The sequence below is a fragment of the Apaloderma vittatum genome, unplaced genomic scaffold (genome assembly GCF_000703405.1).
Source record: "Apaloderma vittatum isolate BGI_N311 unplaced genomic scaffold, ASM70340v1 scaffold12564, whole genome shotgun sequence".
In the NCBI taxonomy this organism is placed as follows: Eukaryota; Metazoa; Chordata; class Aves; order Trogoniformes; family Trogonidae; genus Apaloderma; species Apaloderma vittatum.
The window spans coordinates 14508-42083 of NW_009711012.1; the positions used below are offsets into that span (position 1 = coordinate 14508).

General features: G+C 36.8%; 1 protein-coding gene across 1 annotated transcript in view; it reads left to right on the top strand.

Annotated features, from left to right (window-relative positions):
* Positions 1–24993, top strand: part of MYO6 (myosin VI) — a 39479-nt gene extending 14486 nt beyond the window's left edge. The window contains exons 10-24 of the mRNA XM_009867504.1: positions 354–484; positions 604–681; positions 1605–1734; positions 3822–3912; positions 5159–5309; positions 6635–6843; positions 7224–7302; positions 9561–9721; positions 13180–13209; positions 13669–13707; positions 16729–16832; positions 17387–17518; positions 20902–20928; positions 23172–23390; positions 24649–24993. Of these exons, the coding sequence (XP_009865806.1) occupies positions 354–484; positions 604–681; positions 1605–1734; positions 3822–3912; positions 5159–5309; positions 6635–6843; positions 7224–7302; positions 9561–9721; positions 13180–13209; positions 13669–13707; positions 16729–16832; positions 17387–17518; positions 20902–20928; positions 23172–23390; positions 24649–24848 (1781 nt within the window). The 3' untranslated portion in view covers positions 24849–24993. The remainder of the gene's footprint in view (positions 1–353; positions 485–603; positions 682–1604; positions 1735–3821; positions 3913–5158; positions 5310–6634; positions 6844–7223; positions 7303–9560; positions 9722–13179; positions 13210–13668; positions 13708–16728; positions 16833–17386; positions 17519–20901; positions 20929–23171; positions 23391–24648) is intronic.
* Positions 24994–27576: the final 2583 nt, after the last annotated feature.

Sequence of the window (27576 nt, forward strand, 5' to 3'; positions counted from 1 at the left end):
ATGTTAAAAGAGTTTTTTTTTTTTTCTTTTAAAATGAAAACGTCAAGTCTGCTTTAAAAAAAAAGATATTTAGAAGAAAGATTAGAAAGGAATCTGCTGCATGAGCGGGTATTACCTCTCAAATAGAGAGAAAATTGTGTGGGCTCTGCTCATCTGTTCAGTTTTCGCTTGTGAATGCTCACACAATCAAGAAATGTTAAAGACTGGATCAAGTCCCAGTTGAAATTTCTGGTTTAGCGTCTGAACGCTGTCTTTGAGGTTTATCTTATAAACTGCTGGTTTTTTGTAAAAATCACGGTTTAATTTGTATTTTACTGATGCCAGCTTTTGCACGTGTGTTCCTGTGAATTTAGGAATGGTGTCGGTTCTGGATTTGATGCAAGGTGGTTTCCCTTCACGAGCTTCATTTCATGAACTGTATAATATGTACAAGAAATACTTGCCTGAAAAATTGGCTCGACTGGATCCTAGGCTATTTTGCAAAGTAAGAAAGAACTTAATTTTTCTTCTATATCATCCAGGGCAGAAAACATATTGTTGTAGGGTTTTGTTGTGTTTTTTAAAGGAGGCAGAATATAATCCTAACTGCTTTTTGTGTTTCAGGCACTGTTTAAAGCCTTAGGACTGAACGAAAATGATTACAAATTTGGGCTAACCAAGGTGTTTTTTAGACCTGGCAAGGTAACGTTATTTCTCTTGGAGTTCATGAATAAGAATCGTGGAATAATTTCACTTTGAAGGGACCTCTGAAGTTGGACATTGTTAAACACACTGTTAAAAGTGTGACCAACTTAAGTAAGGTTGCTTAAAAGTGTGACCAACTTAAGTAAGGTTGCTCAGGACTTTTTATAAATACTGTTAATTTTTTATGAAAAAAATCAACATTAATATTGATACTGTTTTCATAGTCTTGTTGCTAATGCTGCTGTATTCCTAATGCAATGTTTGTATTCCCAGATGTTCTACCAATCACTTAAGACGTATATTGACTATTAAAAAGGGCAAGTCAGAAAAAAGAAAAACGTTTTTTTTAATAAAATGTATTTATAGCTGAAATCTGTGATTCTGAACATTGTTGCTGCTGTACAGAGAAAGGAGATGTACTAGGGAGCTGTTGTGACTAGGAGGGAAGGTAATTGCTCTTGTTTGTTATAACTACCAAAAAGCAGTGCAGGATTTTCAGAAAAGTTTGCCTTTTGTTGGACACTTATTCAAGAATTAAAATATGGGAAGTACTTTCAGGGCTTTATTTTTTTCCCAAATACAGAATTAGAAGTGTCCTGAAGTTTTGTAAGGCCAGAATAAGTGTTCAGGGTGAAGAGAAACAATTTTTTAAGATTTTGACAATAAATATTTGTAGTGATTAGTAAATGTTTGGATTCTTCAAAATGCACACAATTAAACAGAAAACCCCAGCAGTAATTTCTCTTATTATAAAAGAATAAAGTGATGCCAGACATATCTGTTGAAAGCTGGTATGATAACATACTGTAGTTCATAACTGTAGTTCACATTGAAAATGTTTTACCTTTTTAACTCAAAATGCTTTTAAATAACAATGTCTATCATTACCGAGTTTGTAAAACTTTTTTTTTATTTTTTAGTTTGCAGAGTTTGATCAGATAATGAAATCTGATCCAGATCACTTAGCAGAGCTAGTTAAAAGAGTGAATCGCTGGCTTATCTGCAGTCGTTGGAAAAAAGTTCAGTGGTGTTCTCTCTCAGTGATTAAATGTACGTATTTTACATTTTATTAAATCAAAATGTTATAAATAGAGCAAAGCAATCATTAACACCTTGAAATGTGGCCAAGGACATGCATAGCAGATGGTTGCATATTAAAATCAGAGTAATTGATTTCAAGGTTGGATGAGATTTTTTTTTTTTTAATGTTTTACATTAGGTGTGTAAAGGGGGACTGAGAGCAGAGGGTTTTCAAAGTGGGGGTGCTGCCCACCACCGGTCTCTGGGTTGGTCTGCTTGGGTGCTTACTGAAGCCTGGCTAACCAGTTGCCCAGAAATGACGAGCTATTGACAAGTCTTGCAGGGAAAAAACTTCTACATCAGCAGATCAACTCTGAGCTGACAACATGCAGTCGTTCAGTTGTGGGAAGTGCCTCCACAGAGATTGTCATCTCCAGACAGAAACTGCGTGTTTGAAAGCACCTCTGTGAATTACAGGGCAAACATCTCCAGTCCAGCAGTTACTGCTGATCCACCAAATCAGTGCCTATTGCTGTCAATACACAGTTTCTAAGTGCTTGCTACGTTTACTGTGCAGAGCAGCAATGAGCTGATGTGAAACAGAAACTTGTGCCTGTGTGGTGCTTCTGTAAGGATGTCTGGGAGATGGGGAAAGGTGTCATGCGGTATGTTAGGGATCTGTAGATAACACAGAGTGGAAAGTACACATTAAATGGGGAAGAAAAGCATAAAGGCCTCATGCCTTATACTTGTGCATTTAGGCCAGCACAGTCATGATATAGAATGGCGTAGGTTGGAAGGACCTTAGACGTCATCTAATCCAGCCTCCCTGCCCTGAGCAGGGGCACCTCTGAACTAGACCAGGTTGCTCAAGGCCTCATCCAACCTGGCCTTGAACATTTCAAGGGATGGGGCATCCACAACTTCTCTGGACAGTTTATTCCAGAGTCTTGCCACCCTCATCCTGAAGAATTTTTTCCTGGGATCCAATCTAAAATCTATTTTCCTTCAACTTAAATCCATCCCCTCTTGTCCTGTTGGTGGACACTTATGTAAAAAGTCCCTTCCCAGCCTTCCTGTAGGTTCCCTTCAGGAGCCTACATACACATCTGTCACAGATTGAGTGCTATTAATGGCTGTTTAGGCTAGGGCAGATAGAATTTGTAAATTCTAATTGATAGATTTCAGACATCAAAAACGGCAACACTAAAATCATGTTTTCAGCCTAGAAATCTATACTATTCAGTCTATTTTTCAGAAAGATAGTCTAGAAAGTCTATCACTCTGTCTGAAAAGTAAAAACCCAGGGAAACAATATTCTGGTTTCATGTGCCTTAAATTTTTTTAGTGTTTTATGGCAAACAAGAGGTTAATTTTACCCACAGAATGTAGCTGAAATAGATATGCAGAGAAGTAGCGTGCATCTTTGTGATCACCCAAGTCCAGTAATTTAATATCACTGTTCACAAGCCATGTGCTCAGCTGCTGACCAAAGGCAGTGTGGATCTTTAGGAGTCTATGTGTCCTCTCGTAAATATGTAAAAACTGCCTTTGTTGTTGCACTTTAGAGCTATTCAACACGCATGCTTGTGCCTGTGCCTTGACATTATTCTCCGTTTAACTTGCCTCCTGGTCCCAGTGATTTGAGTCTTTAGACTGTACAAGAACAACAAGAGCTGGAGGTTTTGTGCTCTTTATTTTCAGTACTCTAGAGAAATGCTCAGTGAAGTCGCAGCCACTTTATTATCTCTAGCAGATGGAGGCAACTTGATTACCCTTCAGTGCAGGTCTTAGACTTGGAGCTGAGCATTTCCTGCTTGCCAGGTCCAGTGACTTTTCACTGATCCCCCTGTGAATCTGGCGGGGGGGAGGCATGTGTGCATGCGTGCGAGTGGGCACGCGCTTCGTTCTTCCTGTTTGTTTCGAGTGGGAGCCTCTGTTGCCTGGCTCAGGATTGTGAATTCTGTTGCCTGCTGTGTCTTAAGTGTTGTGGTTTCAGTATAGACTTAGCTCTCAAATATATGTAGGCTACATACAGTTCTGAGCTATCTAGTAATGTCAGAGTTATGTTAAATTTTATAAACCATTAAGATTCAGACTCTTCTCTGTGTTTACAGTGAAAAATAAGATAAAGTATCGAGCCAGTGCCTGCATTAAAATACAAAAGACTATTCGAATGTGGCTTTGCAAGAGAAAGCACAAACCACGGTAAGAGGATATTCCTTAACTGAAGAAAATGGATTTTTAATAAAATTTTCATGTGACTGTAAAGAGGAGATTTACTATGCTTAACTAAATATATCGGAAGTCACAGAATGGTGCTAAGTATGACTTCAAGAGACTTTGAGAGGTGCTGTGCTCCTTCTCCCTTTCCCATGGATGAATAGACTAAATCTGAACCTTTCCTGAGGAATGTTTGTTTAGCTCTTCGTTCATAAAATCCTTCGGTGATAGCCTAGTTATTAGAAATCCTTAGTGAAATCTCTCTAAATGAAATTTAAGCTCATTAATTTTTGTCCTTTACCCATTCCCACCTTCCTTTCTAGGCCCACTTTCTTTTTTACCTTAAAAATAATTGGTGTTCTGTCTGTCTTATCTCCTCTTGAAATTAATTCCATTAGCTTTAATCTGACTGTGTGGAATAGATGGGAAAAACACTTTGGTTATTAAGCTGTACTGGTATGTTTTTGTTCTTTGATGGAGCTCTAACTCTGTTCTTTAATAGTGGGGTTCTGTCAGATGTTTTCTTTGACATCCTTTGATAGTTATGTTTCATTCTGTACCTTGGCCTTTCTGACCATGTCCCTATATTTTTAAGCTGTTCTGTACTCATCTTTAATGATTTTATTTTATTTTCTACTTTTTGTATGTTCCTTTTTTCTGAATCCCAATTCAGTGATTTCTTTCTAGGAAAACTGTCTCTGCAGCAGAGTTGTGATTTGTGTGTGTGGCCTTCAGTATCAATTCTTTAACAAGTTTTCCCTGGACTCTGCTCCAGATGTGTTGTTTGTTTGGTTGGTTTTTTCCCTGTGGGGCATCTAATGACAGGGTTCCCCCACTATGTAGTTAAATTTTATCTGATTCAGTCCCATTATTACTCTTTGATTAAGTGGCACAACTCAACCTTGTATCCACTCCAGTCAAAATCCCCTAACGGATACTAATGATTTGCTATTGAAAGAAACCAACTCTAGCCAATCCCACATTAATTCTCAAAATAAAAATGCACTTTTCTATTTTGAGTTGCCATCTGCTAATCAATTTTAATTATTGTTTGCAAAAGGCTCCATTGCTTAGTTACTTCTTGTGAAGTTTGAATTTCAAAAAATTGAGTTTTATCAGCGTGCATAACTTATTGCCCTTATCCATCTCTTTAATGTGAAGGATTAGTCGCAGCTTTAAAAATATCATCTTGTAAAAATGTCTCAAGATACAAACTGTCTTCCCTCTACAGCATTGATGGCCTGATAAAAGTTCGTACTTTGAAGAAGAGACTTGATAAATTTAATGAAGTAGTAAGTGCCCTGAAGGAGGGGAAGGCAGAGACAAGCAAGCAGGTCAAGGAGCTGGAGTATTCTATTGATGCTTCAATGACCAAAATTAAGGTATGAAAATAATCAGAGAAATACTTTATCACTGGAATCTTTTTAAAACTTAATCTAAAGTAGAAGGGCAATGTGTTTTTCTTAACTGAAGACATTTTAATATAGAGACCTTAATTTTCAGAGGTACTGGATAAACCCTGTTTAAAATTGTTTCTGAGTGTAACTGATGCGAATCCTGAAACTGAGTGCATATATCTAGACTTTGGTATTACTAGCTGTGTTTCAAAACTAGCACTGCAGAATCAAAAGCAAAAATACACATTGATATTGTGAGGCAAGTGTTAATAATTTGCTTGTTGCTTTTATTATCAGAATGATGCATATTAGCAGTATTTTAAATTAATCAGGGCTGAAACGTACAAGCGTTTATCACAGAGCAAAGAGTTTTATATTCCAGCTATGAGTTTTTTCAGACTTGGTAGTAAAGAAAATTCAGCTTGATGATTATGCTTCAGGGTCTCTAGTTCTCAGTTTCTTACCATAAAAGCACATGGACAAAATTAAAGCATACTGGGATTTATTGATGTTAGAAAAAATTTGATGTGTTGAAATTTTGTTTCTTGCAATATTATAGCTTTCTTATTGGGCTGTTGTAACATTTTTTCTATTTAAAATCGCAGTTGAAAAGATAGAGTTAACCTGTCAATTTATAGTTCTCTTTTCTGATAATAAAAAGATAATTTGATTATCATGATACACCCTCAGAAACGGTCATCAAATACCATAGTTTGCACTAGTATACATCCATGTGAATTGTCAAATGAAATTAAATTGTAGCTGTCAGTGAAGTTGGAAACCATGTAGCAAAGACTATTGTTTTAAGTATTTTCAACTTGTTATCTGCTACTAATACCTCCTCAAAAAAGTTAGTCATACCACAGTCCAGTATTTTTTCTGAGTGACATTGTAAGAAGAACCATTCTGTTCTATAACATAAAAGGCAGAGCTGTAAGTAATCACTATAGCAGCCAAGAACGTGACACACAATGTACGTAGGAGGCTCTTAGTTTTCATCTTAGCACGTTAAGAATTCATTTCTGTTGCTTAAAACTGCACGGTTTGAAAAATGAAGACATATTTTAAAGAGAAGTCGTGTTTAATTTCAGTGGTAAAGTGGAGGTTACTTTATATGGTTTTAAATGAGAGAAGAGACTAATGGATCCCCAGGATTTTAGGAAGGATGCACTCAAGCTCCCCCACTCTAAAGTGCATATAAAATTTAATTATACGGCTCAGTGCTCTCATTTAACTTTCAATATGCATTTTGTAGAAGTGGAGTACAAATGTAAAAGAACATAATCCCCTCCTGTTATTTTATTTTGCAGACCACTATAATGACGAGGGAACAGATACAGAAAGAATATGATGCTCTAGTTAGAAGCTCAGAGCAGCTTCTAAGTGCACTGCAAAAGAAGAAACAGCAAGAAGAGGAAGCAGAGAGACTACGACGAATCCAGGAGGAAATGGAAAAAGAAAGAAAGAGACGTGACGAGGAAGAACGACGACGAAAGAAGGAAGAAGAAGAAAGACGTTTGTGAGTCTTGAATAAGTTTGTGGTTATAGAATGAGAGGAAACAGGAAAGGCTCTTTAATGAGGGAATTCTTAATACTTCTTTGCTTAAAGAGAGTCACTTGGATTGTACTCCCAGTGTACTATGCAATGTTAAAACATTGCCTTTCCCAGTGGTTTATAAGGTAAGTGTAGTCAGAATAGAGTCTGAAAGGGAATTATATAATGCAGAGGGAAATACAGGTAGGCTTAGAAAGTTTCTTGACTTTACATGTAGTGTCCTGTCATCGGGACTTTAGTGACTTCTGGATTACCATTCAGTTTTGTGGAAGATGCTTTCCTACCTCTTGTTCACTTGCATTTTAAATAATATGGTTTCATTTCTACCTTCTCTTTTATAATAGGAAATGTGAGATTGAGGCAAAGAGAAAACAGGAAGAGGAAGAGAGGAAAAAGAGGGAAGAGGAAGAAAAGCGTATTCAGGTTAATATTCTATCTGTGTGGGGGTTTGGTTGCTGTTTTTTAAAATAAATATTATTATTTTAAATCTTTTTCACAGCTTAGGTTCTCCACTGAGTCTGACAGCCTCATTTTATAAACGCATGTCTTGGAGCGATTCAGCAGGGCTGGTTAGCTCAGTGGTTTGAGCGCGGTCCTGACAACAGTGACAACACCGAGGTCGCGGCTTCGATTCCTGCTTGGTCCCCATGTGTTCCCTGGTGTAGTCTAGTGGTGGTGTCCCGGCCCATGGCTGGGCGGTTGGACTAGATGGTCTCTAAGGTCCCTTCCAGCCTAGGCCGTTCTATGATTCTAAATGTAAGGTGAAAATCATGATTAGGACATCCCAAGACAGATTATCCATTTCTAGTTCACATGCAGGTTCAGATCTTCCGAGTACAGGTGCATTTGGTTTTGGAGGGTTTTAAAAGTTATTTTAAAAACACACAACACTGGAGAATCCTAGTTTAGGCTTTGAAGTTTTTGCAGATGTTTAATGTCAGGCAAGTCTGGCACTATTGTACTAGAAATCACATCTGGATTCGGGCTGTGTCATGTACCAGCTTAACTTGTAAACACTTTCGGAATATTGGTAATGATGAGAGGACACAGGACTGTCTCTGATAGCCTCTTTGGCTACATTCATGTAGAATAGATGCACGTGGTTCAAACCCTGCTCCTCCACCCTGCCCCTTTGATTCCTGACACTTTCCGGATCCCATTATGAGCTTTCTCTCTGGGGTTGGTTTGACTCCTGTACTCTTGTTTTCTTCTTGTCTTGGGAGATTGCCTGGGTGACCTGGGAGAGCATTTTCAGAAGAAGCTTCTATGTAGGGGTGACTGTCACAAGCGCAGAGTCATCGTCATTGATGTTTACTGACTCTCTTAAACCTCGTCCATGATTAATCAGAAGCAGATTTTTTTCTCTTGTGTAGTGTTATCCTTGGTGTTGGCCTAGCCCTGCTTATGCACCTTGCCTCTGCGTTCTTTTTTCTATCACCTCACTCTTTTTCTTGCTAAACAAGTCACTGAAACTAACAGATAAATTATAGCCTAACTTTGATGAAAAACGAATCTTTCCTGTGTTCTTGGGTCTGTCGGTTGTATGCAAATAAGCGCTACCAGCTTTACAGAAGTTAAACATAAAAAGAGAAAACTGCTGCTACGTTAGTCTCTAAATTGTTGCAGGGAGAGCACTTTCTTCCCAGAAAGTTTAAAAACATAATCTGCCAGCACTATGAGCATTTCTAGGGATTGTCTTTTTGTTTCTTTGGTTCGGAGATGTGGATATATCCAGTGCAGAATATATTTTACACTTTTATAAAAACGCAGCATTTGGATACAAACCAGATACGTAATTCAGTAGGGTATTTGTTTCCTCTATGTACAGTTAATTAAACACTCTCTCCTACTGGTGGTTGTTGCTATCAGCTAACCTAAAATGCGATTCATAGGGTACAGACACTGGTGTTACTGCATTGCTTTAGTGGTGCAAGTGGAAAGTGACTTTGTATCCTTTGTTAACTTCTGGACTCCAGGAAAGGCACAGATAAGACCTGGTGTGTATGACTTTCAGAAGTATAAATGGATTGGTTGTGTTCTACTTTTTATGCATGTGTGCAAGACCCTTTGATAAATAGTGATGGTAAACTGGAATTACAGTTTTACTCTGCAGAGGCAGCGTATCTGGATTGCTTCTGTGTTGCAGTAAGTGAGAATTTTCCTGCTTGCTTAAATTCAAAGGTAGATCAGGTCCACAGAGGATTCCAGTGTTTGTCTTGATCCCTTTTTGAAAAGAACCATGGAAGACCTATATGCAGAGCAATGCCTGTTGCAAAGTCCTGTAGTGCCAGGTGCAGAGTATCAAGGTAATATTGTGTTAAGGCTAGGGAGGAGTAACCATATTGCTCTGTATCATTTGAGTTTTAATGATTGTAAAAACTTCCGAATTTCATAATAGCTAGCAAAAAGTTACCTTTTCATTAAATAAGGAATGATTGACGCTTTAATTTGAAAAGACAATACAAGTAGTGGACAATAATGATTTGGTAAACTATGAAAACCAAGACAAGATCTGTAGCTGTTTTGTTTCTCTTCCGTCAAACTAAATACTAATGCAGTTACTTTTTTGATTCTGTAAATGTTTTGTGTTTTGAAAGCTATAAATACACTACTTGGCATGTTTTTCTACTAATTTGCTTGGTCTTGATTGGATAAGGCTAAAGGTGTGTTTTATAAAACAGGCTGAAATTGAGGCTCAGCTAGCTAGAGAACGAGAAGAGGAGACCCAGCACCAGGCAGTGCTTGAACAGGAACGCCGTGACCATGAACTTGCCATGAGAATTGCCCAGAGTGAGGCAGAACTCATCAGTGATGAGGCTCAGCTTGATTTAGGATTGCGGAGGTATGACGTTAAGTACTTTCTCTCTTTTTATATCTTCTTCCTCTCCTGATCCCTTTGAGAAGACTACATTCTTTCTGGGTTTCTGTATTTTTTATTAATTAAATGGACCCCTTAAGTCAGTGTATTGGGATATTTTTCAAATTGTGAATTTTTTTTAGAAATAAATTGCTTTTGTGTAAAAACTTCATTTTGCCCATTGCTACATTGGTAATTTAGTAGGTGCTTGTGAATACAACTGCAGTTCTCTTTCTCTTTTGGGGTTCTGGCAAAGATGGCAACGAATTTACATTATGATTTTTATGACTCGTTTAAAGTAGTGGATGGGATTTCTTCAGTAGTGAGTAGTAATAAAATATGCTCTTTCTGGTACTTAATGGTGCCAGTAGTATAGTGTGGACTTGTGTGGGGGTTCTTAACAAGAAGCCCTCTCTGAATGTAGAAATAGTAGTTATATCTGTGTCCTGACTGGTAAGTTTTTTAAAGTGGATGAATATATTTAACATAGATGGGTTTGAAAATTAGATGTTGTGTTAGATGTTTTGTTTTGTGAGATTAATTTTTTTTTGTTATGTGTCACAAGAGGTGCTTGGCTTCTAGCGTACGCATCCACAGTGACTGCAGAGCGAGAGCTTCTCATGTGTAAAGGGTGATGCCTTAGAAGCAACTTCAAAGTTCCAGTAAAATATTACTTACTGGTAAAACTGCATGAAGGACCTGTGGACATGATAACACCACTGGTGACTTCATTAGTGCTAATCTGCTCAGTTTGTTGTTGTTGAAATAAGGAGGATAAGAAAATCCTAAGTGTTTTCATGGAATTTCGAACTCCAGACGTGTTATCTTTGCTAATCAAATTTTATCTAGAGGTATACTCTTTTTTTTTTTTTTTTTCAGTAGCTGTGTGCTGATGTGAGATTGCTAGGTAATTTTTTTTGTCATGTACAATACTGATTTTTAGACATTTCCAGTAAAGTTACTGTGGTTTTGCCCTCTTTGATGTAATAGCTGTCATATTGTCTTGACTAAGACTTTACCATGCTCAGTTGGGTGTCCAAATGCTTCACAGACAGCATTCTGGAGATTTTCTTGCCCTGTTTGGATTTCAGTGTAATACTTTGAAGATAAACCCAAAGTCACTTTAGTATTGCAACCTGGCAAACTTCTCCTAAATATAAAAGAAGGGAGGAGATAAACAAGAGGGGCCCAGAAAATTCAGTAACTTTTCTGTCAGTGAAGCTCTAATCTCCACAGCGTTTCCTACTGGTTGTGGGTGACCGTCGTATTTGTCTTCCTTGCGTCGTCCTGGGATGGATGATGAAGTAACTGTCCTGATAGTTACAGCTGTCAGTTTCTCTCAGCTGTGTAGTGAGCAGTAGGAGCAGGAAAGCTCTTTCCTTAGTGATTGGAAAGTGCTGAATGGTCTGAATAAGTTAATGTAGCCAAGTAAAGCCATTCTTGAGCAAGATACAATGTAAACCTAGAAAAAAAGTGATAGATATTTATGCTTAAGTGAGATTTCTTTTTAGCTCTTTAGCAATATTTTTTTTTACTTTTGTTCCTGTGGTCTACTTCAAAGAGTTTTAAGCATGTCCAAAAGCTAAACAAAATGCTTTTAATTTCACCCTTGATTTGATTTTGGTTTACTTTGTTTAAAAAACCAGCTAAAACATTTCCCAGACCCTAAGATCATTAACTGAAATCCAATGGGAGATTTCCATGTAACTGTAGGAATCCGCTTAAAGGTAGAAAACTGAGAGTTCTTCCCTGAAATGAAAACTATTTATTGGTTTGAACAAAACATGTCGTTTAGTAATTTAAACATAAATGATCAGGGGGCTGGTTAGCTCAGTGGCTGAGCGCGGTGCTGACAACAGTGACAACACCGAGGCTGCGGGTTCGATTCCTGCTCGGTCCCCATGTGTTGCCTGCTCTAGTCGAGAGGTGGCGTCCCTGCCCATGACAGGGAGGTTGGACTAGATGATCTCTAAGGTCCCTTCCAGCCCAGGCCATTCTATGATTCTATGATTAGGACTTATTTTAACTGGTAGCAATGAAAATTTTACTAGAGTCTAAGTAAGTTGTATTTGGCCATCTTCTGGATTTGTGACTTGCATATTACCATATGATACACTGAAATTACTGTGACTTGTATATATATATATATATATATCTATATCTATCTTCCTGCTCTGGCAGGGGGATTGGACTAGATGATCTTTTGAGGTCCCTTCCAATCCCTAGCATACTGTGATACTGTGATATATATTTCACTTTTTACTCTCATAAGATAAAGCATGCAACCTCATCTAGTGGGAGGGGTCCTTGCCCGCAACAAGGGAGTTGGAACTAGGCAATCTTTAAGGTCTCTTCCAACCCAAACCAGTCTACGGTTCTATGACTCTGTGTATCACTCCATAAAATGAATTCATGCAGTATGACTGCTTCTACAGTATTTTCACACAATTTTGTAAAATAATCATTTCATGCTTACATATTGGCATGAGTAAAAGAGTATTTTCCATTGTGCTGTAATACTTGTGGAGTGAAAACAGCAAGAATAAGGTGAATTTTGTGTGCCACTTTGAAGAAACTCTTGTATTTTGCTGATTTTTAAATGAGCTTGTGTGTTGTCATCTTTGAAAAGGAGTAGCCTCTGCTTTATTTTTTACTCCTCACTACCTTGTTGCAGTCACCATTAGTTTTCATAGATATGCAAATATTTATAAGTATTACTACTTTCTTTGAAAAAATATTCTCATTGGCTTCTGTCAAAGAAGAAAAGTTGTTTGTTCTGGCAGTAGATGCAGCACGTTTGATATATCTATCTTTAGGTAATAGATATCTGTAGTTTTATGTGTAATAGGTACTTGTTTTCAAACTGTAAATATTTTTGTGTGGCTTATTGAAACATGTAGTACAGCATGTAGCACGAAAATAAGCTACCCTCAGTGAAGATGTTGTGAGGGTATCTGTTCTGTGTGTTGCGGCGGAACGACCCAAGTAAGTTTTAATTTGTAGCATATTCGGTGCTACACGTGGATACCTGTGAGCCTTTAGCTTGGCAGGTATATTCAGTGTCTTTTCAGAGCTTGCCTGAAGTCGCTCTCTGTTCTGCAGCTACATGAAAATTGCCGTTCTTTCTTGTGATACACTTCTGTGGGCATAAAATATAGCAGTAGCGTGTCTCAAAATCTTGGATTTTGAAAGATGAGGGGGAGGAGGTGGGGAAGAAAGCATAAGGGAAATTTTCACTTGTGCGTTTTTTCCAGATAATCTGAATTTAACTTTTAAAAAAAAATAATTTAAAACTCATGATTGAGTGAGAAAGGTGAAGGAAAAAATCGTAAGATAATAAATAAGATGTGAGAGAGCGAGAAATACCCACCTTTTCCCACTTCAGATAGTTAAAAAGGTAACTGGGAAGTAGTCTGTCTAACATAAATATCTTCTGTTTGCAGAGCCAATGGAACAAAGCTGCAAATGACTGCGTATGGCATTTTTTCCCTTTGAATGCTGTAATAGGAAGAACCCCAACACTAATTAATTTAAAGGAAATTGACACTGTCCTCTTATTTACTAATATCCATGATAATTCTTATTACTGTGCATCTGTAAATTTCTAATACTTCATACCCACTACTTTGCTCATCTAATAAACAAGTTAATAATTTAATATACCTAATAATATCTATTCAAAAATGAACATATAATTAATGTAAACTTTTTCACGTTATCATCCCCTTTTCACTGCCCTATGTGATGTATTGCTAATTACAGAATCAGGACTGTATATATATATATAAGAATGGTAATTATTGAAAATAAGTAGCCTTTCGTTTTTATGCACATTAATTAGCTTCAGTTTGGCTGGCAAGAGACTTCTGCAGTTATAAAGGCTGGTTTTGTACTACTGTTTGGTTTATGCTTATTTATCAATTTTCTTATAGGGAACAAATGGCCACAGAAATGTCAGAAATATTGTCTAGGTAGGTGAGAAGATGCTACCAAATGAATCAATTATTTTATCAAAAAGAATCACACAGGAAATGGGTTGAATTATTATGGAATATAAAATAATGGAATCTGGGGTTTTTTAAGTGCTAAGCAGCTAAGTAAATAATTTCTTTCAGATAAATTACCTTTATCAAAACCTTTTTTCTACTGTTTTAACTGCTTATATAAAAAAAGAATAAAAATAGTTCTCTTAGCCTAGTATTTTGTGTAATTTTGGTAATGTTCCTCCAGCTCACTTCTCTTTTCACATTTCTTATAATCATAGCAGGAGACTAGGTTCTACATCTTCAACGCAGAGTTAATGAAGTTATTTAATGTTTTTGTAGCTGCTAGTGCTTTTAATAAGAAAATATTCTGATAGAAATAGATAATATATTTAAATAAAAAGCCATTTTTCAAGTAAAAGCAGTTTTGAAAATTACTTCGTTAAAAGCCTATTAAAAGCCCTCTTAAGACATGTAGACAAAATCGCCTGCTGAGATTTCTTGAATGCCTGAAGATGATCAGTCTTGCATGATTGATGGGTTTTATAGGTGTAGCATTGATTATTGGGAATGCAACTTAACTGCATTTGTTTCTTGCAGTGGTATTTTAAGAATAGGAATAAACAACGTTGGGTGTAATTAAATTAGCGTGTGAATCAAGGTGGCTGGATTGCCTTACATGTGCTGGCATACTTCCAGTGACAATGGCCGATTCTTAACGTGCAGGAAAAATCACAAAACTCTAGGGCAGAACCAGAGGCACTCTGCATTTTGGTTACATTCAAAATGCAATACATGTTACTGCATGCTTGGTGAACTAAATTTTTTCACTTTTTGACTTGAGACTGATTTTTTTTTTTAATTAAGTCTGAAAATGGTGTTTATGATACATAACTTTGTCGATTGAGCGGTGAAGACTAGTTGTCAAGTATGATGCTCTTCTTACTGCCAGGCTGCTCTGTTTAAAGTCGTGTAGAAAACAAAAGAGCGATCTGCAGAGTTCAGAGTAGTACTGTAATGGAAAGACTAAGCCATTCAATTGGATTAACATTCTTAAAGATTACTAGTTTAACCAGAGATCTTACAGCCTAGTTCTGCTGCTCTAAATTGTGTAGCAAACTCTTAGAGTGGTGGGTAGTGTTGCTAAATAAGGAAAATCCTTAGGATTTGGCAAATTAGGTTCAAGAAGGTTAGACATCAGGCAGCGGAAATTGCATTTAGCAGCAATCCTTTGATGTCCTACAGGTATGCCAGTGATGACAAAATATTACAATATATATATTGAAAGAGACTGTCAAATTTTTTTTTCTTTGGTTTTACTCTCATGAGCAGTTCCTGTTCCTCATCTATGTAATGATTAAAGGAGAAAGAGCTATATTTTTATGTCAGACTTCTCACATACCATGCCTGGAAGCTGTGTATTGACTCAGATTAGCACAATGAGTAGGCATAATTAAGCTGATGCTACAATAAACAGTAAGATTCTGTAGTTTTAATTACATTTGAAGAGATGATTCAGTTGCTAATAAAAAGAACATTTGGTTAAACAGATTGTTTTATTCTATAAAACTTAAATTGCGTTTGTTATCTCTGCTTTCAAAACTGCTGTATTGGCATACTGAATTTTTTCACAGCAAATGTATTTATAAGCTATTAACTAAAATGGGAGAATAAACAACATAAAACTTCATAGTACCATATGAGACGTTTATGGAAAAAAGAAACATGAAAATAATATTCACTGGATTATAAATTCTATAATAATGTAACAGTCCCACAAAGATATTGCTGCACAAACAGACTAGAAATGAGAAGGTCTGTTTTCCTCTGGTTTTCTCTCTTGTGAATTTTTAATGTGACGTATTGAGTATTTTGCTACCCACTTAAAGACCTAGTTTCTTCTGAACAAGTCCTCTCAGATCCTGAAAGATAATGCAGTTTGTCTCATGTTCTAGTCATGGACATTAGCAGAGTTTGGTAAAATCACGTGTGTACTTGTATTCCTCAGCGTTCAGATAGTATTCTGATCATCACAGAGTGTTTATTTTGTATCCAAATAATTCATGGGAAATTTGCTTTTCCTAAGGGAGAGTTCTTCCACTTCTTATGCATCCTATATTTAAGAGGAAAAATTAAACAGGGGGGTTTTTTTCAGGCTTTTCCTTACATGTTTACATGTAATTCTTGTTTGTTTGTTGCATGGATAACCTTATACATACTGTTGAAGATTACAGAGATGTTAGTAATAGTTTCTCATTTGCATTTGCTGTTGATTTTGTTACATTGTACCTATGTGACGAATAGCTTTTGCCTTTGAAAACCACTGTTTCTCGAGGAATCTTCTTATACTGGTCAGCCTTTATTCTGACAGGGGTCCTTTCTTCCTTGGTGTTTCTTGATGATTCCGCGCCCCCCCGAATAAATATTGCTCTTCGTGGACAGCTACTATACAATTAATACAGAATTAATTTGATTTCTTCTAAAATTAGACTTTTGACAAAGGTGTGGAAAAAGGATTTTGTCTTAATCCAGTTTTAAACAGCAGATCCAGATTTAAACAGCAGAAAAAAAGGCAAATGCGTTTTTTTTTTCCCCCTTCTCTTGTCTACTTAAGAAATACTTTTCCTTGTCTGTTTTTCAAATGAAACTAAAAATGTATGTGGTGACCGTTTGTTGTCTGTGTTCTGCATCTTGACTAGTGCTAAGAAAAATGTACATCAGTGTGGGGTGACGTACATGTAAGCACTATTAATGACAATTCCTTTTAATCTCTGGGCAACCGATCAGATAATTATATCATTTTAGACATAAAAATTGTTTTCACTTTCATTTAATCAAACATTTTGAAAATAATACAGTATTTTGCCTGTGAATCAGATGCTTTGCTGCTGATTTTTGTCATAATAAGTGCAGTACAGTGTTGATCATGGGGTCTGTTCCTCCTGATGTAAGAATTCCTGTTTCACACTTGAAAAAAATATTTTTTTTCTTTTAAAAAAATAATTTTAGGGGTCCTTCAGTTCAAGCTACAAAAGCTGCTGCTGGTACTAAGAAGCATGATCTCAGTAAGTGGAAATATGCAGAGCTTCGTGATACAATTAACACATCCTGTGGTAAGTTTTCCTTGTTTTTTGATTTGAGACAGAAGTGAAGTGAGTTTGAATACTCTTTAGTGACTAATGAAAAAGCCTTGCAATCATTCAGTCTCTTGTTATCTTGAAATTCAACAAAATTAAAATACATTTATGAAAGGTTAAGAAGAACCTAGATCTGAGCAGTCAAATTGCCGGTTTTCTTTTGTCAGATGCAGTAATAAAGTTCAGTGGTGAAAGTTTTTCTGTTTCTGTACTGCTTGGCTTGTGATAAAGACAACAGGCAAATCTAGAGGACTGCAAGTTTTATGTGTAGCATTTCACTGTTCCATACCTCACAGTGGTACACTTCGAGGACTGCCATTTCTCTAAAGGAGAAAAGGTCATATAGCACTCCAAGGGAATTTCTGGGCCATAAAAACAGGCCCTGTTGCTGCAGAGAATGAGGCTATATTATTATTATATTGTATTGTATTATGTTATAATATGATCTAAAACTATTTGCCTATCAATATTGAAAAGTATTTAGCAAACCGTGTCTCTCACTCATCCCTCCCTTCTCATGTATGACACAGATATTGAGCTATTGGCAGCATGCAGAGAAGAGTTTCACAGAAGGCTAAAGGTGTATCATGCGTGGAAATCCAAGAATAAGAAACGCAATGCAGAAACAGAACAGCGTGCCCCCAAGTCCGTCACAGACTATGGTGAGGAGTTTTAAATTTGTGTTTATAATTATTTGGATGGCAATATTCAAAAGAAAAGCTTTCTAGAATGAGTTTTGGCTTTGGTAGGTTGAAGGAAATTCTTGGAATTTTTGAAGAGTATTTTTATATTGTTTTGAGATGAATATTTTGAAAAGATTGGAACTGGTAAATATTTTGTGGAAAGTACGGTACATTCAGGAGACCCATGTAGTGAATAGCTCTCCCTAAAATGTTTTCTTATACCAGCTCACATCTGTTAAACACAATTCTTGATTTGCTGTTGCTATTGCAGTTGCTCTGGCATTTGTCCTGAATGTTCATTGCTCTGCTACTTAAGACTAAGGAAGATAATTTTGCATTTATGAAACAGTGGTTTGCATGTTGAGACTTTTGTTTTTAAGGTTGTTCATACTAGTTCTGACCTCTGTAATTAGAAATGTTTCTTTCTGAGAGTAGTTAGTGATAGTTCAGATCAGGGAATTATACCTAAAAATAGTTAGAATCATAGAGTTGTTCAGATTGGAAAAGACCTTTAAGATCATTGAGACCAGCTGTTAGTGTAACACTGAGAAGTCCACCAGTAAACTGTGTCACTAAGCACCACATCTCCATGTCTTCTGAACACCTCCAGAGATGGGCACTCCAACACCTCCCTGGGCAGCCTGTTCCAATGCTTGACAACCCTTCGGGTGAAGAAATTCTTCCTAATGTTCGGTCTAAACCTCCCCTGGTGGGGGAGGCCCCTTGTCCTCTTGTCCTATCACTTGTTATGTGGGAGAAGAGACCAACCCCCACCTCACTTCAGCCTCCTTTTCAGGTAGCTGTAGAGGGCACTAAGGTCTCCACTCAACCTCCTTCCCTCCAGGCTAAACAATCCCCATTCCCTCAGCTGCTTCTCATAAGACTTATGCTCTGCACCCTTCACCAGCTTTGTTGCCCTTCTTTGGACACGCTCCAGCACCTCAATGTGTTTCTTGAATTGAGGGGCCCAAAACTGAACACAGGATTCAAGGTGCGGCCTCACCAGTGCCGAGTACAGGGACATGATCACTTCCCTGCTCCTGCTGGCCACACTATTCCTATTACAGGCCAGGATGCTGTGGCCTTCTTGGCCACCTGGGCACGCTGCTGGCTCATGTTCAGACAACTGTTGACCAACCTCCCCAGGTCCTTTTCCATCAGGCAGCTCTCCAGCCTGTAGTGCCTGTGACCTAAGTGCTGACCTCAGTCCATTGATCCAGCCTGTCCAGATCCCTCTGCAGAGCCTTCCTGCCCTCCAGCAGGTCAGCAGGCCCACTCAGATTGGTGTCATCTGCAGACTTACTGAGGGTGCACTCAATCCCCTCGTCCAGATCATTGATAAAGCTGCTAAGCAGAACTGGCCCCAGTACTAAGCCCTGGGGAACACTTGTGACTGTTGTCAGATAGTCTGTCAGGGAATTGCATGTGGGTTTTTTGGTTGTAGCAGAACTGGAAGGAATCAGGCCCTGTCTTGTAATTCACTATTACATTTGGAGTCCGTACAGAACAAAAAAGTGTTGGTGATAAGTTGTTGTTTTTTTTTCTCATGCTTTTATTGTGTGAGATATATATCTATGATACTAATAATTTCTTCATTTACATTACTGGAAGCCTTATATTCAGCTTACATTCTCTTTTTCTAAACTTCTATGAGTGTTGATATTGCAGTTTTTGATTATGTGATGACAATTTTTTGCAGTCCTTTCTTATTAGACTGTTGTTCTGCTGATTTCACAGATGGATGTTTATTGTCAAAACAATGTACTAACAAGCATAAGTGACTGCCTTTTAAATTCAACAAGATGTAGGATTTAACATGTTTAATACTGCCAGACCTGAAAATTAGATGCCCTTTTTCTGGAGTGATATTTGCAGTGGATTGTTACTCTTTTCCTGCCACCTCACCTCAGGAGTCCAATGATTGTCATAAAAGGAATCTAAGAAATGAACAGAATCACAGCAAATGGATTTAATAATTTAGTCAGATCTCCCTTGCTGTCTTCTGGTTCCACGATTCTTGTCTCCCTGGCCACACAATTAGTAGGAGAAGCAAAGGAAAGGGAAGATGGGGAGAAGATGCTCCCTCAGAGTCCCATTAGTCCATGATTAGAACATTGTCCTGGGATGTGGGGAGGACAGATCCCAGAGGATACCGATGTCTTACTTATTCTCACTGTTAGTCCTCATATTTGAGCTTCTCAGGGAGCTTTGTTGCAGATAAATGGCAAGTGAAATCTGGACCCCTGGAAAAGATGTTTTCAAAGAATGGGTCCTTGTGGCTATGCCTAGTAATTTGAAGTGCTTAAAAGAGCTTATTACTGAAACAGTGGGAAAAGGCATTTGAAGCACTTCTACCAAGTGGTAAGTTGTTTTGAAATGGAGCTCACAGGTTCTGGCTGAGCTAAATGGATAACATAAATATTCATGCACAACAGTATTGATGATGAGGAATAAGAGAGAGCAGAAAATCTTTGGATTTGTCCAAATAAGGCTTGGAATATTCATGATCTCGTGACGTTTAGTTAGACGTGTACAGCATTCTTTTCAGTGTCTTCCGTTGCATTTTTATACTTTCTTGAACTGTGGTTTCATATTTCTGAAGAAACGTTAAGAGAGTTGCAGTTCAGAACAAAGTTACTGATGAGTGACCTTTAGAGATTCTCATTAATATCAGAAGTAATTCTTCCTGTTGCAAATAAGTATACTACATGGATGTTTCACCTCCATCTATGATAATGATCTGAGGTAGAAGGTAGTAAGAAAGAACTCTGTTTTCTTAGACATTCAGGCTAAAAGTCATTCAGGTGCCAGTGAATTTGCACTTCAAATGATGTACTTCCTTCTTACCGTCTTTTCACTGATGTCGTATAATCTTACAGGCATCCTTTAATTAAATTCATACGTTCAGTATAGAAGCTAAACGTTAGTTTGTGTATTATTATTGAAGTAGATCTGGTCCTAATAAAGGTCTGGAAATTATTTCCTAGCAGAAAATGTCAAAATTTAAAAATACGGTCATTAGCTAGCAGATGTGTTACACTACTCTGTGCTTAGTGTGCATAGAACTGAAGTTTCATATCAGGCATTGCAAATCATTGAAGTAATCAAATTCAAAATTATATACAAATGAAAATAGAAACAACAGGAAATGTATTAAAATTGAAGAAAAAATGAGACATTTTATATATGTCGGTGAACAGAAAGTTAACTGAAATACTTAGCTCAACATCTGTGGGTTTTTTGTAACTAGAATTTCCGTTAGTCATCAGCACTGGTGAAAAAAAATGTTGGGGTAATGAAACTGTAACTTATAAGGCATCAGCACTTCTAAGTTTCATTCAACATGTAATATCTGTTCACAGATTTTGCACCATTTTTGAACAACTCACGTAAGTGGGGAGATGGTTATTCAAGCTAACCTTGAAGAATAGGAACACTTGAGCTCTATAACTAACATTAATTATCCAGTGTTTTGCTACATATGTACATAGAATATAATTGTTCAAAAAATTCTGTTTTACAATTTGGCAATATTATTCAACTGATGGTAATTAATGTTACTCTAGTAATTGTTCAAACATACTTCAGTGTTTGTGTTCAGGAGATCATACCCATTTGAACAGTCATGGGAAGGGAGAATGAAATAACCTTTTCATGTAGGTTATTTAAAGATGCAATCTTTCTTTTTTTTTTCTCCTTTTTTCCTCCCCCCACCTCCCTCCCCAAGAAATGTTATGCTTGTTTTCTTTAATTTTTTTACTGTTTGCACATGGCTTCTTGTAGCAAAACTCTGGAATCAACTTACTCTAACAGCTGATTTCCTAGCACACAACCTAACACTCAGGTGATGGTTTCTTTTGACTAAAGAACTGCAGTTCCAAAGCACTGAAAAGTAGAGGCTGTACTGGCTGCTCAGCATTCCTGTCCTCTAGGTTTCCTCTTGGGTGTAGATACACGTAGGGGTAGAAATAAGCCTTAGCAGTTACCGTTGAAGTGCAAAAAGTGTTTGACAATACTCGAGCACTAATCTGCTGTGATAGATCTTCAAACAATTTGCAGAAAGTAGAACTAATTTCTTATAAACTGTAAATTATGTCTCCCCGTAAAATACATGCTTTATCAGAGTTACTTTATAGAAGTAGCATTCACCTATTAAAATCTGTTTTGTTTTTCTTCTCTCTGTTTGTGTAGACATGGAAAAATTATTTGAGGGCATGATTTGTATAATACACATATTTTTAAAGGTTCTACTCTTCACATTTACAAAAACTATTTTTGCTGGAATCTAAACGGAAGAAATTTCACGGTGCAATTGCTAGTCTATTAGTCTTGTTCATAACTATAAAAATGCATTATTGAAAATGATTTTCATATTTCACTTTATTAAATTTTAGCTCAAAAATTAGCTGTGCTGCTAAGAGACAATTGACAAAAAGGAATTAACTTTTCATTATTCCCTTTGTGTTGAAACACTCAGCGGTTAATACTGATTTTTCTTTTGTAGAGGTGACATAGATTCACATTCAGAATTTCTTAAACAAAATATTTTTAACAGTGATATTGTATACCACTAAACCAAATAATAAGTTTTCATAGGAGGCAGTTATTATAGGGAAGGATCTCACTTTTAAGAGTATTTACTATTTAAAATTGATTATGATAATATTATATATACACTAAGAAGGTCAATCAGTTGATGAGTTAACCTAGAGAGTATTTGCTTTTATTTGAAAGTAAGTTTTTTTCCAAAGTCTGAAATGTGTTGTACTCTGAGGGAGTCCAGAAATGCACATGGGAAATGTTTACCAAAAATATGTCTGGAACTTTAGTAGATTCCATGTGACTCTGACTCCACTAGGAGTTTGGTCTGATGATCTTAATGGTCTGAAATAAACAATATCTTTAAAAAAGAAAGGAGCTGGAGAGTAATGCTAATGCTGGAGTTCAGCATACAGAAATCTAGGCAGAAAGTTGTGGGTTTTTGGTTGCTTTTTTAATGAGCAGTATTTGTTGTCACCATTTCTATTAACAAATTAGTCATTTCTAACAGTATTACGTACCTGTCTGTGTTGACTGTCAAAAACCTTCAAGTGATGCTTTGTAGTTTTGTAACTGAAAACGCTTTCTTGCAACATGACCTTGATAGACCGAACTAGAGCAGTTACTGATTAATGTTTCTGGTTGGTAAGAAACTATATGGGAATTTTTACTTTAAACATTGGTTTAAAGCAGAATGTGTTTTTCTGCTCACTTGGTTTTGTTGAAATGTACCTGATCGATTGAGCAACCTATAGGTACAGTAGTTAACATGAGCCTTTTCTCACCAGCGTTGTAGTGTTGTAGCTGTAGTGATAAAAAGAGTGCTCATTATATGAGGTAGGAGTGCTTTTTAGGTTTGATGAGACTTCAGACAACCATGTGTTCAGAAAAAATCTCTGGGGTTTTCAGGTTTTTTGTTTGGTTAGTTTGTTCGAGGTGTTGGGTTTTTTTTGTTTGGTTGGTTGTTTGGTTCTGTTTTTTTTTCTTTTTTTTTACTTTGCTAACTAATCAAGCAAGTCTAACTTCCTTGTTTTCTTTTTTGTTTGTTTGTTTGTTTATTTGCTTGTTTTGGGGGTTTCTTTTTGTATGATAGCTCAACAGAACCCAACAGCCCAGCTACCAGCCAGACAGCAAGAGATTGAAATAAACAGACAGCAACGTTACTTCCGCATCCCCTTCATCCGTCCGGCGGACCAATACAAAGATCCCCAGAACAAGAAGAAGGGTTGGTGGTACGCACATTTCGATGGGCCATGGATTGCTCGACAAATGGAACTTCATCCTGACAAGGCACCCATTCTCCTTGTAGCCGGTTGGTATTGAAAGCAAAATTCAAAACTTGAAAAGGTTCAGAGTTGATCATTTATTTTAGAAAAAGAGGCTGCAGGTACAAGTTTCCCAAGCTGTATCATCTATTTTTTTTTTTTTTTTCATCATTAGGAGCTTGTGTCTGTGCAGAATTTGAGGGTTTAGGATTACTGATGGTGGAGACCAAATGTTATGGAATATCATTTGGAGATGTAACTGGCCACGTGTTTTACTTGTACTTTAATCTGGCAAATCGTAGACAGGACGGGAATCCAAATGCTTTTATTATTGTGTCCTCCTATTATTCACTGAAGTGGAAGAAAAACATCATGATTTATTTGGGAAGGTTGTATTGGTCTTAAGTTAGCTTTCAAAAATTGCAGCAATTTGTATCAAAACAATTTGCACACCTGATCTGTTGTCTTTCCATAGTATGGTACTAATAGCAAACTGATGCTTTTACAGTATTTATGCTTCCTAGCATGGGAGAATAGGTTTTAATCTTAAGAATTTAAAATAAACACTAAATGTGGCAATGGATAGGTAAAGATCTGGTAATGAACTGCATCCTTCTTTTCTGGAGGATAAGGGAAGGGGGAGAAAAAACTGAAGAAACACTGTGTACATTTCTGTGTTTTGAGTTTTAGTATTTAACTTAGGGACTGAGGAAAAAAACAACCAATTCGTTTAGCTTCCAAATGATGTTTTACTGCCAACAAAAGTTCCTTTGTTTTCTGCTAATGATTTTGAATAGAATTCCTTATACCAACTGTTGCTTGTTCAGCGTCAAAGCTCATGGCTAAAAGTAACATTGCTGTCATGAATGCCACAATGAGCGGGTCACCTATTAAAAAACAAGATTAAAATATAGCAAATGAGCTAGACTCATCATTTCATTGGATTCTCTGTGCCGGTTCTGTTTGGTAAATAAACACCGTTTAGCAAGGGCGCCTGGCCCATTTAAGAATACTGGCTACTTGATCCAAGGTGTCAAGTTCTTAATCACATTGTTACATCTAAACAAATATAATAACAACAGCAGTTCACTGTAAAACTGAAAGTATGTGTATGTTATTTTTCTGCTATGTGTGTAAAAAAGACCCAAAACTTAAAGAAATCTGTGTCCAAGGACTGATTTCCCCATAAGCTCTGAAATCTGTTAAGAAACTAGAGCTTGAGAGAGGAAGTCTAGTTACCGGAAGTCTGACCTTTGAATTATGTGAAAGGTTTTTAAAGGTAATAATTTTTTTTAACCATTTCAGGTAAGGATGATATGGATATGTGTGAGCTTAATCTTGAAGAGACTGGCTTAACTCGAAAGCGAGGTGCTGAAATCTTGCCGAGACAGTTTGAAGAAATCTGGGAGCGCTGCGGAGGTATCCAGTACCTTCAAAACGCGATCGAGAGCAGACAAGCTCGCCCCACATACGCTACGGCGATGCTGCAGAACCTGCTGAAGTAAAGGGGTGATTTGCACGGTCGTATTCAAGATGAGAACCTCCACCTGTGACACAAAGGGAAGAGTTCCTCTGTGTGACAGAGGACCTGATCATTCTATAATCCTATTAGAGATGTTTAATATAAAGTGAACAGATTTTATTAATCATGTGGTTTGTTAATTTGTATTTTACGATGTTTAATTTGTGTAGTGAACCTTACTGGGTATGAGGACCTTGAAGAAACTTTGGTCAGTGTAGTTTGTTGCATTTTGTTTATATGTTGCATTTTCTTTAACAGTTTCTGTTAAAACTCTAACATGTTTAAGCAATCTGCCTGTACTTGGGTACATATTACAAAGAACTGCATTGCAACCACCTTGTTATAAAATCCCCTCTTTAAAACACTGAATAGTTGACTTCATGTGGTGAAATAGTAAAGAGGAGATGCTCTTTCTTATAACTGGAATTGTGAGGCCTTATCTTTGACTTCTGTTCCAGAGAAGTTGGAGTATACTTTTATATAATCTGAGACATTTTATGTCCTGATTTGAAAACTGGTTAGTGTTTGTATTTACTGATTTTTCCAGAAACTGATGGGAAATCCTCCTAAACCTGAGACGATAGCTTCTTATTTAATGTATTCTCTGTCTTGGTTTAAGAGCAATGATTTTCTGTACATTCTGAGAAGAGCATTCATATATGTCAATATTGTGTAATATTGGAGGTACTCAAAGAATGTACTGCTTATCAGGGCTTATACCACTTCATTTCTTTTTCTTTTTTCTCTTTAAATACGAATTCCCTTTAGACTTTTTATTTTTCTGACCAAATTTCCAGTAGGAATTCTTGGACAGTTTATTTATCCAGGTAGTGTAATTTCGATATATTCTGCAAAATTGTCCAAGACTTGTATCTGGAGGCATATGAGATTAAGGATAGCATAAGGGAATTCTGTTCAGCTTTTTGGTGGCAGTATAACTTCACTGAATATTGAGGCCTGAGCCTCAGACATCCTGTCTATTCTAATTGTAACAACATGTACAAGGTCATTAACTTTTGTTAGACTGTATAAAAATTTGGTCTGATAACCTAATTCATCATCTTAATATTACGTGCTGATGAAATAGCTACAACTTCGAGCATAATGGAATCTCACAGTGATTCGGACACTGATCTTTATCTTAATCTCTTCTGCCAACTTTCATAGCTTGGAACAGTTGCCCTATTAAGTCATTTGTTTTGGGAGATTTTGTGGGTGGGAATTACTAATTTCATATAGTTTCAGGATGCATCTTTTTCACTTATGTGAATGTTGCTTCACCACGCTGGCCATTATTTCAACAAATTAAAATTATTATTTCTCCAGTAGGAATTCAAAATATAAAAAGCTTGATGTCCAGTTGCTTATTCAAACTAATTTAAAAACAAAAGTCTTGCTCTATCAATTGACATGTAAGATAATTTCCTCACTGTTTACTCAGTTCAAAACCTCTTGGAAACTTTAGTTTTTTAAATGCATAAATATACTTACTTAATAACTTTCAAGAGGTACAGTTCAGTAGCACAGAGAAAGCTCTGATGCATACATCGTTGCTGACCTTAGGTTGAGCTTGTATGTCACAGTCTGCTTCTTGTTGTAAATGCACTCCTTACTGTAACACGTGTGGAGAGGTATTGGAGGAACACATTAACTCTGCGCGAATCTGCGACATCCCAGAACCTCAGCTTCCGCTACACACCCACTCTTGCCTTTTGGTCACATAATTGCAAGCGAGGAAATATTTTCATTTTACCCAAATTCTTGACTGAAGCAGTAAATTGAAAGGAGAAGGGCATCAGAACACTGGCTAGCAAGTTGTATACAAACCTCTTCAGTGTTGCCCGAGTTGAAAGGTGCTGCTTCTGAAATTTAGGTTACCAGCTTAACGTGTTAACTGAATTGGAACTGTAGTTTCAGAACTTCCAGTCTCCAGAAGCTTAGTGCTGCGAGGGTTGAATTTAACTTCTTAACACATTCCATTTCAGTTTTTATTTATATATATATATAAAAACCCCCAGATTTTAGGAGACTGAAAATGATAAGCAAAGAACCTCAATACTTCAGTGTATGTGTGTATATACACATATATATTCTTAAATATTTTAGTATATATATGTGTAAACATACTTGTGGGGAACTTAAATACAATTGTTAACTGAATTTTTCCAGCCTGTTCCTTTAATTATGCCAGGATTTCCTTGACTGGCATCAGAAAGAGAATTTCTGTTTCAGAATCTGGTGTGTGAATTCTTGTTAACTAAATGACTAACAAATACAAGTGATCAGGAAAATAGCGGAAGAGGAACTGGTGGCTGGATGTTCTCAAATGAGATCTCCAACCTCTCTGCATTGCTTCCAGCAGAAGATGCATTCCAAAAATTGGGATATTCTGGTTTGCACAGTTGCAGGCTTTTTTTTTTTCTCCTTTGTTTCATTGCACTAAAAGCAGCATTTTTCTTTTAGTTTTACTTATCTTTCTGGGCAACAAAGTTAATTTTAAATTCAAGGGTTTTTTTTCTTTGTTTGTTTTTCCTAATTACATCAGTCAATATTTAGCTCCTTACTGATTGTTTCTCTTGTCCCATCTACTCGTGTCAGATAATTATACTGTCTGTTGATTAAGAGAGGAAGTAAAAATGAGGGAGGGGGTTGATCTGTAAGATTGTTGCCATTCTGATCTATGGTTACAGAGAAAAACTTAATTTGTTTTT